At 43.4% G+C, this 16,371-nt stretch overlaps 1 protein-coding gene across 2 annotated transcripts; it reads right to left on the bottom strand.

Annotated features, from left to right (window-relative positions):
- Positions 1 to 258: 258 nt before the first annotated feature.
- On the bottom strand, positions 259 to 16,369 carry LOC115374958 (immunoglobulin lambda-1 light chain-like). 2 transcript variants are annotated; one of them, XM_030074155.1, is made up of 6 exons: positions 16,214 to 16,369; positions 15,794 to 16,137; positions 5,912 to 5,945; positions 2,461 to 2,751; positions 2,261 to 2,335; positions 259 to 435 (listed from the first exon to the last, which is right to left on the bottom strand). In XM_030074155.1, exons 1-6 carry the CDS (start codon positions 16,254 to 16,256, stop codon positions 305 to 307), a joined length of 918 nt encoding a protein of 305 aa, XP_029930015.1. In that variant the 5' UTR covers positions 16,257 to 16,369; the 3' UTR covers positions 259 to 304. The 2 variants fall into 2 exon arrangements, 1 of the variants encoding a protein (XP_029930015.1); XR_003929675.1 differs by lacking the exons at positions 2,261 to 2,335; positions 2,461 to 2,751; positions 5,912 to 5,945; positions 15,794 to 16,137; positions 16,214 to 16,369 and adding an exon at positions 1,780 to 2,026 and having other exon boundaries at positions 349 to 435.
- Between the last annotated feature and the right edge of the window lie 2 nt (positions 16,370 to 16,371).

Here is a 16,371-nt window from a genome sequence, read left to right as displayed (position 1 = left end):
CCAGAAATAACAGAAAAAAACAAACAACAAAGAAAATTATCATCAAAAACGACAAATGAACAGGCGACACTAAAAGTGAATTTTGAGAGTAAACTGCCTTTCCAAAATAAAAGCCTTTCAAAGGGTTAAACATAAAGTGACAACGTTTCCAACGACTGAGCAAAACAGGAAATGCAATTAACTGATGTCACTCTGCTCTGTGATGACATCATCAAGCGGTGCTGCAGGACAGTCGGTGATGACATCATCAGGCGGCGCTGCAGGACAGTCGGTGATGACATCATCAGGCGGCGCCGCAGGACAGTCAGTCAGCAGGTCCCTTGTTTCTGTGGATGATCAGGAGAGAGAGTCCACAGCAGTACACCATGCTCTTCACTATCATCACTGTGGAAACCAGAGAGAGCAGCTTCACCCTGCACTGGAACTGGAAGGACACTGGGAGACCACACACACACACACACACACACACACACAGACACACACACACACACACACACACACACACACATATTGATGCACAGGATTTATCATCACATCTAATGTGCGTGGCCACACACACAATCACACACAACGTGCAGTGAAATGCTGAGTGTGTCTGCAAAAGCAGCAGGACACAAAGCACCAAGCACACACAGAATAAAACACAGAAAGAACGGCAAAATCAAAACTGGCTGATAAAAATGAGGGGAAAGTAAAGTAACTAGAGTTCTCATATTCTGCCCGAACCCGACCCGACCCGACATATTCGGGTCGGGTCGGGCCTAAAATTTACGTGAATTGGGCGGGTCGGGTCGGGCTTCGGGTTCTGTGGGGGATTTTTTTTTTTTTTTTAAATAAAAAAATAGAATTATGTGTTCTGTTATTGATTATGACGTTTCATTTTTATGTGACTGGTGGAGAGAGTGAGAGACTGGATTGGATTTGGAGGGTAAACTTTCAGTGACAGACAGACAACCAGCTGTGCGAGCGCAGCGCAAACAAGTGAGAGAGAGTTGCAGCAGCATCCCGCTGTGCTGGCAGACTCGGCAGCAGGGACGGTTTTTGCTATGGGCAGTGCAACTGCCCAGGGCGCAATGTACTTGGGGGCGCACGAGAAAAAAAAAAAATCTCCAGTTTTCTAGACTACCGTATTGAATCGCACATGCCGCGGCACCATCAGTCGGCATCAGGTGGGCCGGCCGCCGCACCGTCCGATACCGTGCCCACCCGTCAGGTCTGCCGGATCTGACAGGTGAGCTGCCTGATGCTGGCCGGTGCCGCGGCCGGCCCGCCTGATACCGACTGATGGTGCCCCGGTGCCGCGGCCGACCGGCTCTGCTAAATAATGGCGAATTTGGCGATTTTTTTTTTTTTTTTTTTCGGGCTTTATCGGGCTGTCGGGCCTAAAGTTCGGCTAATTAGTCGGGTCGGGTCGGGCCTCGGGCTGGCCCAGTCAGGGTCGGGTCGGGTCGGGTCTTAATTTTCAGGCCCGATGAGAACTCTAAAAGTAACTGGCAACTGGGACACAAATGAAATTGAATGATGTGCAAGTGGAATCATGTGCAACTAATGTGTGCAAAGCCACATACGATGCAAAGGTGCAGATGTTGATGCTTGACATTATTGCAGCAGTTGAGTACGAAGAGCTGCTGTCAGAGCTCACAGTGTTACTGTCAGACAGCAGAAGAAGAAGTGAGATGCTGCTGTGCAAATGTTGAGCCTCCAGTCTTCAGGAAGCTGCTGCACTTCAGTCCAACGTGCTGATGGAAGTGAATTAGCGAAGGCAGCAGCTGATCTTACCGTCACTTTGCTCCCCGGCTGGCGGCTCTGCTGTGTCTGTGACTGGAGGGATGGAGGCTGCAGACGCTGCAAGGAGGGAAAATGTCATTTCTCTGCTCCTCTTGGCTTTTGGAAGAAGATCATCTGTGCTTTTACACCTGAACCACAATCACCTGTTGCATTTGCTGAATTATCAGAGCAGGCGTCATGTTTTCAAACTACCCATTTTGCACTAGAAAACATGAAAAAAGAGTAAAATATGAAAAAACATTTTACAGCCAGGTTGAGAGAAACTTCGCACTTTATGAAACAATCTGTCCATATTTCAATGAAATGAGTTTCTGCCTTTACAAGAAAATCAGGACCAAAGACAAACTGGCTGTGATGTGAAGCTCCCTCTCCATCTTCTTACTGGACTCTGTAGGTTCAGCTGAAGCCGTCTGATTTACTGAACTGAACTCATGATTTCTTGTGAATTAGCGAAGGCAGCAGCTGATCTTACCGTCACTTTGCTCCACGGCTGGCGGCTCTGCTGTGTCTCTGACTGGAGGGATGGAGGTTGTAGGCGCTGGAAGCTCTGAAACACAACATGAAGGACATGTTGGAGGGAAAAGTGTCATTTCTCTGCTCCTCTTGGCTTGTTGGACGTGTTTCCAGATGAAGCTAAATCACTGCTGAACACATGCAGCTAGAATTCATTACCTGGTGGTATCTTGGCCTCCACCGTGTCCCCTTGGTGTTTGACAGAGCAGATGTATTGAACACGTTTGAGCGCTTGCTGATTGATCCGCAGGATGGCAGCGGCGTGCTCTTCCTCTCTGAGCTCCACTTGCTCTCTCTCAGGAATTGTCCTCTTGTTGTCCTTTGTCCTCCAGGAGAACTGGACCTCAGGAGGAAACATGGATGTGGCCAGACACAGCAGGGAGCTCTTCCCCTTCAGGTCGACTCTGGTCGCTGGGTAGATGCTCACTTTGGGCGGCACAACTAGACGATCTGAGGTTTGACAAGAGCAACGAGCAGCACACAGTCACACTCAGTGTGAAAACCCTGTTTTGACTTGCCTGTGTCTTGTCCTGTGATCAATCTTGGCTCAGGAAGCTGCTGGATGCTGTGTCAGTCTTTGTGAGGCTCTCATCAAGTGGATTAAATGTTGCTCCAAGTTTTCCCCAAGAGTCGCTCCTGGCTCTGTTCTTGTTCTCTTCTTTACAATCTGGGTTAACAATCTGGATGACAAGTGTACGTCTGTATGCAGATGACGCCCTCATCTATTCTTACAAATATCTGGCAGCTCTTATTGATGATGGACTTTCTTCACTTTTTCAAAATTGGGGTAAAATACTAAAAACTGCTCCAAGCTGTCATGTGACATAAAATATATATTTACAATGTTTGACAATAGAAAATGTATCTGTTGTGATTTGCAAAACAAATATAATTGCTATCATATTTATTTTTCTTGTGTATTGGCAAAAAATTATCACACATCAAATCACATATTAAATCATGATAATTCATTCACCTTCATGTATCATATGAATATACATATTTTAATTTTTTTTTTTTTTTTTTAATTTTTATCCTTTCTTTAACCATTAAGTATCTTTACAATCATATACCATGTGAAATATATTTTGTAATTCATGGAATATAAAATATATTTACTATCATGTATGTAACATGTTATTGTTATCATTTATGATTTAAGGTATCATAACAGTGGAACAAGGGTTCTGGGTGATTTGTGCAGATTTTTTTCTATTGGGTGGATGTCACAACCCATCAGAGCGCTGGTCACCATGCACTTCATCTCATCCAGTTTGACATTTGGAAAAGTCACAACTCAAACTTTAATCTGACAATTCTGAAATTGATTTTAATTTTTTTTTTACTTTAATTGCAAAAATATGAGATTAAAGTCAGAAATCTGAATCAACTTTCAGAATTCTGATTGTAACCCAAACCCAATTCTGATCAGGGCTCCAGACTAACTTTTTCACAGGTAGCACTGGTGCCACCTAGCTTTTCATTTAATAGCACCAAAAGAAATTAGGTAGCACCATATTTTTCGTTGTATAGCGTGTTATTAATGCATGACCTTATCATGTTGATGAAATTTAAAGATTAAAAATGACCCAAACTTGTCTGCAAAATATTTTAATTTGAACTTTATGTTTCTCTGCAGCAGCAGTACAAAATAGATCATCTTCTTCATATAAACAAAACATAAAAATGAAAGTAGGGATGTCCCGATCACGTTTTTTTGCCCCCGAGTCCGAGTCATTTGATGACTCGGTTTCCGAGTCCAAAATTCGCTTGTTGCTTCCCTATTTTCAGACCCTCCAGCATCAGCAGCCTCCTCTGACACATTCTTTTTCTTAAAATAATCAACGATAGACCGCTTCATCTTCTTTGTTTAGTTTTTTTTAGCGGGATCGTCGGTGATCATTCAGTGAGCACGCTGCGTGTACGCGCGTGTGTACGTCTGTGCGCGTCACGCATTAAGACAGACAGGCAGGCAGAGACGGAGCGAGAGAGAGGAGAGATAGGAGTCGCAGGAATGAGCCAGAAAGTAGCCTAATATTTTTATTATCAACCACAACCATTACTGCACTAACATAGCGACGGGAGTGATGAGAGAAAAAAAATGTTTTTTTTCCCCACTCGTCCTCCTGCAAGTAGCACCGGCGCGACCTAATTAAATTTTAACTCGCACCTTAAAAAAATTAGGTCGCATATGCGACCTAATAGGTCGCACGCTGGAGCCCTGATTCTGACATATTTGTCAGGATTCTGAAATGAGTCCCAGAAGTGATTTTTCTCCATTTTGGTGTGGCCTGAATGCTCTTGGGTACAAACACAATGAGCTCAGCTCACATTTATTATCCATCAAATCCAAAGGGAAGCAGCAGAAGTTCATATGCACTCAGCGATCCTCTACATCTCTGCTGTTGTGTCACAGCCTGGTCTCAGACAAGAGCTGCTGCTGTGCAGCCTCTTCACTCTGTCAACACACACTCAAGCTGCTGGAGGAAACTTCAACAACTATTCTCTAGCAGCAGCGCACAAGCAGCAGTGGAAATAATGTGTTGTCTTTTGAAAATGTTGTCTTCATGGCTGATGGAACTTTGTTATAGAAGAGCTTCCACGGCCCGGCCCTGTCATCTTCAGCAGTTAGTAAGACATTGTAGTGCTGGCACATTGTACTGCTGTTGTATCAAACACACATCAACACAGTTTGGGAAGACGGCTTTTTCAGTTGAAGCAGCTGAACTGTGGAACTCCTCGCCAAATCAGATCAGAGAGAACACAACCTTCACAAGTTTCTAATCACACGAAGAAACAACGGCTGAAGGAGATTACTACTGTCTCTGGGAAAATCACACAAGAAACCAGAGAATACTGATATTTTTACAACAAGCTGCAGAAATATTATGCTCTCATTTATTTAGTAAATTTGTGAGTTGGTAATTAAAATTTCCAAAACAATGCAGTAAATGAAAGTTTTGTCTTCCTGTTGAAGGGCTGAGGCTGAGAGAAGAGCTTGATGAAATAAACTGTGAAGAATCATGTTCATCACAGAGACTGACTTTGATTAATTGTAGATTTGATAGAAATAGTGGATTAATGAGCCGAGCAGGAAAAGCCTCCACAATAATTCATCTATAATTGCCTTCATTTCTTTCAGGAGAGAGAAGAGAGAGAAGAAAAGCAGCCACAAGTTTCCAACAGCAGCACATTTCATTTACTGATCCTTAATACATGAACTCCAGCATCCAGCAACACACACTATGTTATTATGGGCTGTATGAAGATGAATCAATACAAGCAGTTTTCCTCCATCATGATCATTGAGTCCCAGACAGTGAATATCAGCCTGTGATAACACAGAATGGAATTAGAGGAGCACTGCTGACTTTCTCTAATCACTTGGCAGATTTTCAAGATGTTAGGATGCACAAGAAAATGATCCAGCCAAACAAACGTTCTTCACACACTCATTTAGTTTTTCATGTATGAATGGCTGCATATTGAATTGTCTGCCAGTGATGACAGACTGACATGGAAAGTCTAAAGCAGCAGAAAACAACGCTAAAGCCACATTTTCAACTTCTACAAGAAAACGAATGAAGGAAAAATGAATTTTGCCTCTTACCTGTTACATACAGCCTGGTGCCTGAGCCAAAGATCTTGTCGTCCCAGCTGTTGCTGTTGCTCCCCACAGTGAAAAGTGCTGTGACAAAAACCTGTGTGTGTTGTTGAATGTGTCAGCTGAGGTGAACACGTCCTATTTAAGTGTCATATTTGGGCTTCATGATGTGTTTCTCTGCTGTTGCTGCCAACATGACTGTCAGAGGTTGATTTCTTTTGCTTTATTTGAGCCACTGAGGTAGAAAGAGGCGGTATCCTAGATTCCTCCTCCAGCTGAAATGAGTCCAACAGATGAGACGTGCTGTCTGTCTCTTTCCAAAGATTCACAAACTTCTGCTTTAACTCTGAACTCAACGTTGAAAGTGGATTTGTCCCTGATCTGGTTTGTCACATTCAGACCTGACCATGGGTTCAGCACTTTGCTCAAGAGCTCCTCAGCAGTGGCTATTAAAGGATGGCAGAGGTGACATTTGAACAAGGAGCAGTGTGGACTTTGTTGTGCTCTAAACTGGCTCTCTTCATATCTATGGAGCAGAGAGTTTGCTGTTGCTGTTGGACACCATGTTTTGGTTTTGCTCCACTGACCTCTGAGGTTCCACAGGGATCAGTTCTAGAGCATTTTTTATTCTCTCTATATGCTTCTGTTAGCACTTATCCACAGGTTTGGCTTCATTTCTTATCAGTGTTCCTGTCTCTGGTGACTCTCAGCTTTAGGCTTTATGTTGGTCTGAGCTGAGGGGTTTTAGACAGTAATGTGTTTGCAGCACAGCTGTGTGTGTGTCATTACAGAGTGGACAGTCCACAGTTTCCTGCAGCTGAACCCAGCACCGGCAGGGGAGGACGCCGGGCAGATTATCCCTGCAGGCAGTTTCATGGCTGCAGCTAAACTTCCTACAGAGACACTCTGACCTCCTCAGCCTTCCAGATAAGCAACAGAAAATGAAGATGCATGAAGAAGCCGTTAGAGCCATTTTTCTGTTTTCCTATTAATTGTATTTATTTTGATTTTACTGCCTGCTATATGGAATTGATAATTGTTTTTGGTGTTTGATTATGAATTGAGTAATGTGTTGATTAGAGGTCACCTCCCCCTGTTGATTGAATAATCTGTGGGCACAGGGCACCTGTGCAGGAGAGGTGATAAGTGTGGGAGGCAGGGGCGGACTGGGACTAAAAAACAGCCCTGGACTTTGACTAAGCCTGGCCCAAAACAAGGCCGAGTGGGTGGGGGGTGGGTGAAAATAGAGCGGAGTGGCAACTGTTCGCTTTGTTACACAATCTATGTCAGTTCGCTGCTGTAGCTGGAGAGTTTCTCTGCCTTTTGGCTCGTGCGGTGCCGGTTCAGTTGTTATTATGTCAAATTCCGAGTTAAAAATAGATTCTGTTTTATTTGGCTAATTCCGCGATTCCGTGATCGATAAGTCGGAAGTCGGTCTGGACATGGAACAACAGTAGATTACAAGCAAAAAGGGAAAAAAAAAAGACTATTGAAAGTCTACTGGCAGCATCAGCCGTTCTGGTATTCTCCAGAACGTCCAGATGGCCAGTCCGCCCCTGGTGGGAGGTGATACGCTGGGGGAGAGAAAATGTGAGACGGGGGAAGCATTACAGTTTGTTGACCGCACAGGTTTTTTTTTTTTGTGTTTTAGTGGAAAGTTTAAGTTTATATTACGTGACGGAGTAAATAAATATTATTGTTTGACTGACGCAACTCCAAATTCCGCTATTTGTTTGTATACAAGAAGAAACGCGAGTACTCATCTATGATAGACTGCAACACCAAACCCCGATCAACAGTGGCTTTATTTAGTGAGTTATTTAAAAGCCAAAATATTAGTCAACAAACTTGAAAACACGCGGTGGAACAGGACAACGAGAGATTGTTTCATTTCAAAGTGGATGATTTCCTATGGACTGCAATCAGGCTGGGAAACGGTGATCATTGAGTGAACTTGTATGTGGACTTGGCGCTCCTCCCCGACGGCCGTGAGTAGTAGCAAACAAAGGAAATCTATGAATGAATGAAATGCTGCCCTGATGAAATGTTGTTGTTGGGATGCTTTTAAATTGGACTGAACTGGATAACTGGAGAAACGATAAAGGAAATGAATGTTAAATGAATGTCTTTGTTCAAACTGTGTTGACAACTAAATAACAATGGATGTGGATGTTTCGCCTGTTGATACCGCTGAGGCGGATGACCGATTAAAATCACTGTGCGGAAAGCGCAGAGGGAAACTAGGTGTATGCACTCGCAAAATGAATGAGATTCAAACTTTACTGGTGCAAGGTGGAAATGTTGATAAAGTGAATGACGATGTTGTCTCATTTAAAAGGTCACTGGATGAATTTAATGAATTGCATGAGTTGGTTCAAAATGTCTTACCTGCCCAAAATAAGGAGGAGGAGAGAATTCAATGGTATGAGCCAAAAATGTCTGTGTTCAATGATTTCTTCAATGGAGTGGAAATATGGAAAAATGAACAATTTCAGTTGACTGTCAATCCCCAGGACAGTATTTCCAATGTGTCAAAACGCTCAAAACACTCAAAAGCAAAATCAGCAACTTCCTCAGTTACCGCAGCCCGACTCAGGGTTGAGGCAGAGAAAGCTGCGCTCTTGGTGCGCGCAGCAGGTTTAAAAGACAAGCATGCATTGGAAATGGAGCAGGCTAAATTACAATTCAGAATGGATGAAATAGAAATGGAAATTAGCCTGGTGGAATCTGATGCAAAATTGAAAGTCCTGGCGGAATTTGAGTCCAGTTCACAAAGCCCATCACTGACTAAACCACCATCACAATTAAAATCACAGCCACAACAAAAATCAGAATGTGATGCCATGAATGAGTATCTGGAAAGTCAACAAAAACAAAGCAAACCAAATGTACCAGTGGACCCAGAGCCATTTCCAGTTAATCCGCTTGGAGCCCGGCCAAAAACACAACTGCAAATAAACCAAGGCCCAAGGCCACCAGAACAATCAGTAAACAACACAACCCAATGGCAACCAACTGGACCTGGATTTACAGTGTCAAACAATGATGACAAATTCTTAACTGTAATACAGAGGCAAAATGAGATTGCTGATTTACTGGTTCTTCAGCAAAAATTAACATCACTTCCCTCAAAGGAAATCCCAGTTTTTGATGGCAACCCTCTTGATTACCAAGCATTTATGAGGGCATTTGAACATGGTGTTGAAGAGAAAACCAGAAGCTACCAAGACAGATTATATTACTTGGAACAATACACCTCTGGTCCCTGCAGAGAACTGGTTAGGAGCTGTTTTCATATGCGTGCTGACAGAGGCTATATCCATGCTAAAATACTGTTAAAAAAGCATTTTGGAGATGACATAAAAATTGCTAGTGCCTATATGGAAAAAGGATCCACTTTTTGGAAACATTTATGATTCTCTTGCCAGTGTAAAGATTTCAAAACCCAGGACTGTTGCTGAGTCAAAATCAAGCCGATTTAAAAGCAAAGGAAGCAGTTTTGCTACTACAGTGGCAATAGTGTCAGACAGCAAAGCTGAAAAGTTACAATGCCAAAAGCAACATTGCTCTCAGTGTTTATGATCCACAATGTCTCTTCTGTACTGGCAAGCATCCTTTATCTGACTGTCAGAAAATTAATGCACAGGCACATGAAGCTAAAGGTCAGTTTCTCAGAGAAAAAGGACTATGCTTTGGATGTGTAAAAGTGGGACATTTGAGCAGAAATTGTAAAAGGAGAATGACCTGCCAGACTTGTCAGGACAAACATCCTACTATTCTGCACATTAATAGAACCAAAGTAGAGATGGCCAACTCTAAACTTAAGGCAGAACAGAGTACTGTGAAGCCTGAGGAGACATCATCTGTAACCAGTGCTTTGGTGTCACTAGGAGAGGGTGAAGGAACCGGGGCTGGTAAAGACTGCATACTTGCTATAGTGCCAGTTCAGGTGAAACTTTGCAATGGAAGTAAAAGTGTATTTACCTATACCTTCCTGGACCCAGGAAGTACAGACACTTTCTGTACAGAGAAGCTCATGAGACAGCTGAACGCTAAGGGACAGAGAACTGATGTTCCTCTGCAGACTATGTTAACAGAGAAAACTGTTAAGAGCTATGAGTTAACTGGTCTGGAAGTAGGTGATGTGGAAAGTGATACATATTTGCCATTGCCAAAGTTATATACCTAGAACAAGATACCTGTTACAAAAAGAAACATACTTACCCAAAGGGATCTTGACAAATGGCCTTACCTGCAGGAGATCAAGGTAAAGGAAATTGACGCAGATGTGGAACTTCTTATTGGAATGAATACTCCAAAAGCTATGGAGCCATGGAAAATTATCAGTAGCCAGGGTAATGGCCCCTACGCGGTGAGAACACTGTTAGGATGGGTGGTTAATGGACCACTTCATGTTTCCACTGCTATGGATGAAGAATGTCATGTGGCATCTGTGAATCAAATCTCAATTGTTCATCTTGAGAACCTTCTGAAAATCCAATATGCACATGACTTCCCAGAGAAGGAATATGATGAGAAACAGGAGATGTCAGCTGATGACCGAAGGTTCATGCAGATTGCATCAAGTTCTGTTACCCTCAAAGATGGACACTACCACTTACCTTTGCCACTTCATGATCAGAATACCATCATGCCAAACAACTACCAAATGGCAGAACAATGAGCATCATACCTCAAAAGAAAATTCCAAAAGGATGAGGTTTACGCAGCTGAATATAAGAACTTCATGAGTGACATGATCAGGAAAGGCTATGCGGAGAAGGTACCCTCTGAAGACCTACACCAGGAGAATGGTAAACTCTGGTATATACCACACCATGGTGTCTACCATAAACATAAGAAAACTCTCCGTGTGGTCTTTGATTGTGGATCATCTTATAAAGGTACATCACTCAACAAAATACTCCTTCAGGGCCCTGATCTGGCCAACTCGCTCATTGGGATTCTGCTCAGGTTCAGGCAGGAACCCATTGCTATTATGGCAGATATTGAGAGCATGTTTCACCAAGTGTGTGTTAGTGAAGAGAACATAAACCTGCTCAGATTTCTGTGGTGGCCAGATGGCGACACCAGCAAAAGTCTGGAGGAGTACCGAATGAGAGTTCATCTCTTTGGCGCTGTATCTTCTCCAACCTGTGCCAACTTTGCTCTGCAAAAGACTGCAGAGGACAACGGTGAGAAATTTGACTCAGAAGTGGCTAACACAGTCAAATCAAATTTCTACATTGATGACTGTCTCAAATCAGAAAACAGACAGAAAACCAAGCTATAAAACTTGTTAAAGATCTGAGAGAAATCTGTTCTCTTGGTGGATTCAAATTGACCAAGTGGGTTTGTAATAGTCAAGCTGTTCTGGCATCCATCCCTGATGAAGGCAAAGCTAAACAAATCAAGAACTTGGATCTAGACAGGGAGACGTTGCCTAATGAAAGAGCACTAGGGATGTACTGGGACATTGAGAGTGATACATTCAGCTTCCGTGTTACTGTTAACAACAGAACCCTTCCCAGAAGATCTATACTCTCAACTGTCAGCTCGGTATATGATCCCCTTGGTCTTCTTGCTCCTTTCATTTTGAAGGCAAAACAAATCCTTCAGCAGCTCTGTAAGGACAAGTATGGATGGGATGAAGCATTTCCTGTGGAACTGTCAAAACCATGGCAGCAATGGCTCAAGGATTTGGACCAGCTGGCCAGATTCCAAATTGACAGATGTGTCAAACCAAAGAACTTTGGTCAAGTAAAGACTGCACAATTGCATCACTTTTGTGATGCAAGTGAACAAGGTTATGGTACTGCAAGTTATTTGAGGTTCACAAATAGCATGGATGAAGTTCACGCTGCATTTGTGATGGGGAAATCGAGAGTCACTCCTCTTAAGACAATGACAATTCCGAGATTGGAACTCACTGCAGCAACACTGGCTGCAAGAATGGACAGAATGCTTCGATCAGAGCTCCAAATAGAGCTCCAAGAATCCATTATTTGGACAGACAGACAGCCTGTATTGAAATATCTGCTAAACAAGACCAGGAGGTTCCACTCTTTTGTGGCCAATCGAATTGCAGTAATCCATAATCTATCACAAGTCAAACAGTGGAGGTTTGTAGACTCCAAATATAACCCCACTGATGATGCATCGCGAGGACTGAGCATTGGCTCCTTCTTCAGTTCAAAAAGATGGCTTCAAGGACCAAAGTTTCTGGGAAAATCTGAAACACAATGGCCAAGAACCCCAGAAAATCTGGGCTCTATTCTCCCAGATGACCCTGAAGTAAGGAAAGAAGTAACTGTTTCCAGCAATGTCATCAATATGATGGAGAAATTTCCCACAATCAAGCTCATTGAGTATTACTCATCATGGTATAGCTTAAAACGAGCTATAGCTTGGATGATGAAAATAAAGAAACTTCTTTTGGAAATGGTACGAAGGTGGAAAGAGACTTACTCGCTAAGATCAAGTAGCAACAAGGGAAGGTCATTGAAAGACCAGATGCTGCTGCTAAAAGTGCCTTCATTTTCTTTGAACCTTTCTGTGAAAGACTTGGAAAATGCTGAAAACACCATTATTTGCCATGAGCAAAGACAGCATTTCAAGGAGGAAGTATCCTCACTGGAGAAAGGGAAACAGTGCAATAAAGGAAGTTCACTATACAAACTAGACCCAGTCATTGACTCTGGCATTCTGAGAGTGGGAGGAAGGACTAGAAAGATGGCTATGCCAACTGAGATCAAACACCCCATGATACTACCCAGACATTCCCATGTTTCAAAGTTGATATTGAACCACATTCACCAACAAGTTGGACATGCTGGGAGAGGGCACATGATCTCTAAACTTCATCAGAAGTATTGGCTGTCTGGGGCTAACTCTTCAGCAAGAAAGATTATTAAGAGAGCTGTGTTTTCTGTAGACGATTGCAGGCCAAAGCTGGAGAGCAAAAAATGGCAGCTCTTCCCCTAGATCGAATAACACCTGATCTTCCGCCTTTCACCCATGTGGGTATAGATTACTTTGGACCCATTGAGGTAAGACGTGGCCGTGCTCATGTCAAGACATGGGGAGTAATCTGAATGCAGCGTGAGGGAGGCTAATAGGTAAGTGGAGGACAATGCCACCTGGGGAATTTCACCCCAGGAAATTAGTGATTGAGGAAGCTAATGCACAGGGGCCCCATTCAAGTTCGAAACATCACACGCAGAGACGGTTTAAATAAAGACATATTTATTAAACAAAAAGAAATTAAGAACAAATAAAGCACCAGGGTATAAACACAATTTACTAAAACCGCTGGTAGGGAGAAAGGTCGGACAGGGCTGGGGCTTACCACAGCAGCAGGGGAATAATATAACAAAAAAAGGGATAGGTCCAAAAATCATCCACCCGTGTCACTGCACACCAACCGAAAAGGGAACGTGAGGAAAACACCGCCACCAGGAAACGGGAATGCTGCCGGGAGCCTCAGCACCTGTCCAGAGAGAGAGAGGGAGAAAATTAAAACCCTACCAGCCCCTTTGCCCTGGTGCATCTTTAACTAATCAAAATAATACATCTAATTTAGAAAACAAACAAACAAACAAACCAAAACAAACAAACAATTCACTTAAACCAAAGAAGGAAAAACAAACAAACAAAAGAACCCAATGCTAAACATTAACATTATAAAAGCAGGTCGCCGTGCCCAGACGCTCCTTCTAGTACCAGCCTCCAGGGTGTGGGGTCCGGCCACACCCGGCCTTTAAACTTTGACAGCGCAGCCTCGCCTTGGAGGGCGGGAGTGATAAACACATAACAAATGCAAACCGACAGACAACCACGCACAGCGGGCCTCCAGCGGAGCAGTCCTCCACTCCTGGACCAGTGGTCAGCCACACTGGGTGATAATATAACTTTCGTCGGCCGCCACGCCAAACAAAGGAGCCAAACTGCCCAGCACACTGCCTCTACCCCGGAAGATGCATCGGGGAAAGAGGAAGGCCCAGGCATGGGTGCCACCGACATATATAGGCTCCACTGATAATTAAAGTGTTGGAAGGCTGGCACAGTGCCACACAGTGGCCGGGAGGGAAGAACCACTTGCCACATCTACTTGCCTAATAAGCCGAGCTCTTCATCTGGAAGTTGCCAGTCACCTGAACACAGATGCATGCATAAATGCTCTTCGTCGATTTGTCTGTCGCCGAGGCTCGGTGAAAAGCATCAGATCAGACCAATGCACCAATTTCATTGCAGCACAAAAAGAGCTGGGGGAGTCAGTGAAACAACTGGACAATAACAAAATTCAGAAAGCACTGCTCAAAAAAGGTATTGACTGGATATTCAACCCTCCCTCAGGAGCTCACCACGGTGGAGTATGGGAGCGACTGATTCGACTGGTCAAAAAGATTCTCTTCAGTCCTGAAAGAACAAATATTGAATGATGATGTTCTACACACAATCTTGTGTGAGGTCGAGGCAATAATGAACGATAGGCCCATCACAACAGTAATGACCCAAACGACCTTGAGCCCCTAACACCAAATCATCTACTCCAGTTGAAGACAAATCCAATCTTGCCCCCAGGACTGTTTCAAAGAGAGGACCTATATTCACGGAGGAGATGGAGGCAGGTACAATACCTTGCCAACTTATTTTGGAAACGATGGACCAGGGAATACATTCCACTTATGCAAGAATGTCACAAATGCAATAAAATCAGACGTAATATTATCCCTGGAGATCTTGTTGTCATTATTGATGACAACGCACCAAGGAATTCATGGCTTCTGGGACGAGTAGTCAAGACCCTTCCAGGACCAAAAGGACTTGTTCGCAGTGTCTTGGTAAAAACCAAAACCAATGTTATCCAAAGACCTATCACCAAGCTCTGTCTGCTCCTGGAAGCAGCTGACTGAGCCAACCATGCCCTATTCTACTGGTCACGTGCACCTCTGACTGGTGGATAAATGGACTTTGTTGGGCTCTTGTCAGATTTTTTTCCCTGGAACAATAAACTAATGCATGCATACACACACATTTATGTACACATTTGCCTGGATCTAATGGATTTCAGATCTTTCATGGACTTTGAAATTATGAACACTTACACGGATTATGAACTTTGGGATTATGAACTTTTGTGTATGCAATACAAGGGACTTGAATAAGTATATACTATATGCCAAGGACCTTTGTTCTGTTTTCATTGTAATGGCTCTATGATGTATTATTATTTTGTAATTGCTATGTAATAAACAATTCGGGGCTGGTATGTTAGAGCCATTTTCTGTTTTCCTATTAATTGTGTTTATTTTGATTTTACTGCCTGCTATATGGAATTGATAATTATTTTTGGTGTTTGATTATGAATTGAGTAACGTGTTGATTAGAGGTCACCTCCCCCTGTTGATTGAATAATCTGTGGGCGCAGGGCACCTGTGCAGGAGAGGTGATAAGTGTGGGAGGTGATACGCTGGGGGAGAGAAAATGTGAGAAGGGGGAAGCATTACAGTTTGTTGACTGCACAGGGTTTTTTTTGTGTGTTTTAGTGGAAAGTTTAAGTTTATATTACGTGATGGAGTAAATAAATATTATTGTGTGACTGACGCAACTAGAAATTCCGCTATTTGTCTGTATACAAGAAGAAACGCGAGTACTCATCTACGATAGACTGCAACACCAAATCCCGATCAGCAGATTTAGTGAGTTATTGAAAAGCCACAATGCCGTTTGTGTGGCTTCAGCAGTGTCCTGGAAGAACCAGATGACAGCTGAGATGGGAGCTGAAATATGTGAAGCTGGGCTCAAATCAAGCTCTCTTCCTGTGGTAAACAGGGTTTGCCATCTGTTCATTTCTTGGTTAACGCTGCAGAGTTTTTGTACAGCGACGAGCCAACACTTCTCACTGTGGGAAACATACTTCCAACAGGCACAGTAGTAGGTGGCTTCATGGGAGGCTTTTACTTTGTTGATCACCAACTCACAGCCATTTGTGTCTTTTACAGCTGAGAAATCATTTTTTTGAGGATGGTTGTAACCTTTATGAACTGTACCGTCGTTAAAATCAATATGAAGAATCAGTTTGAAGGTTTCTGTCTCTTTCTTCTGGTACCAGTGCACATAGTTGTAGCTACACAGGTCAGTTCCTGTACATGTGAAGTAGACTCTCTCATTGGTTCTGCTGGTGAGTGATACCTGGTCCTGATGCAGCTGTGCTGCCATGGCAACCCCTGCTGTGGAGAAAGGGACAGGTAAATGAAGGTGAGTGTGCCAGAGTTTGCTGGATGCTGATTGGTTGGAAACACTCACCTAAACACAGAGAGCACAGAGCAACACTTGGCAGTGAAAGCATTTTGTCCAGTGAGGTTTCCTCTGTTGAAGCTGGGTACAAGTGGGGCTCCGATTCAGCCGAGGCCAAATAAGGACGGCCGCTGACATCACATGAGGGCGGCGTGCTTTCTAACGCC

This window comes from Myripristis murdjan, chromosome 17 (assembly GCF_902150065.1).
Source record: "Myripristis murdjan chromosome 17, fMyrMur1.1, whole genome shotgun sequence".
Taxonomy (NCBI): domain Eukaryota; kingdom Metazoa; phylum Chordata; class Actinopteri; order Holocentriformes; family Holocentridae; genus Myripristis; species Myripristis murdjan.
The sequence above is the reverse complement of the archived record's forward strand: the minus strand, read 5'-3'. Positions and strand labels throughout refer to the sequence as shown.

Bases quoted from the DNA above. Each gene is read 5' to 3' on its own strand.
- LOC115374958 (XM_030074155.1), bottom strand. From the start codon at position 16,256: ATGCTTTCACTGCCAAGTGTTGCTCTGTGCTCTCTGTGTTTAG. The intron at 16,138-16,213 runs GTGAGTGTTTCC...CTTTCTCCACAG, and splicing joins TCTGTGCTCTCTGTGTTTAG to CAGGGGTTGCCATGGCAGCA. The intron at 2,336-2,460 runs GTAATGAATTCT...GTTGTGTTTCAG, and splicing joins GGAGGCCAAGATACCACCAG to AGCTTCCAGCGCCTACAACC.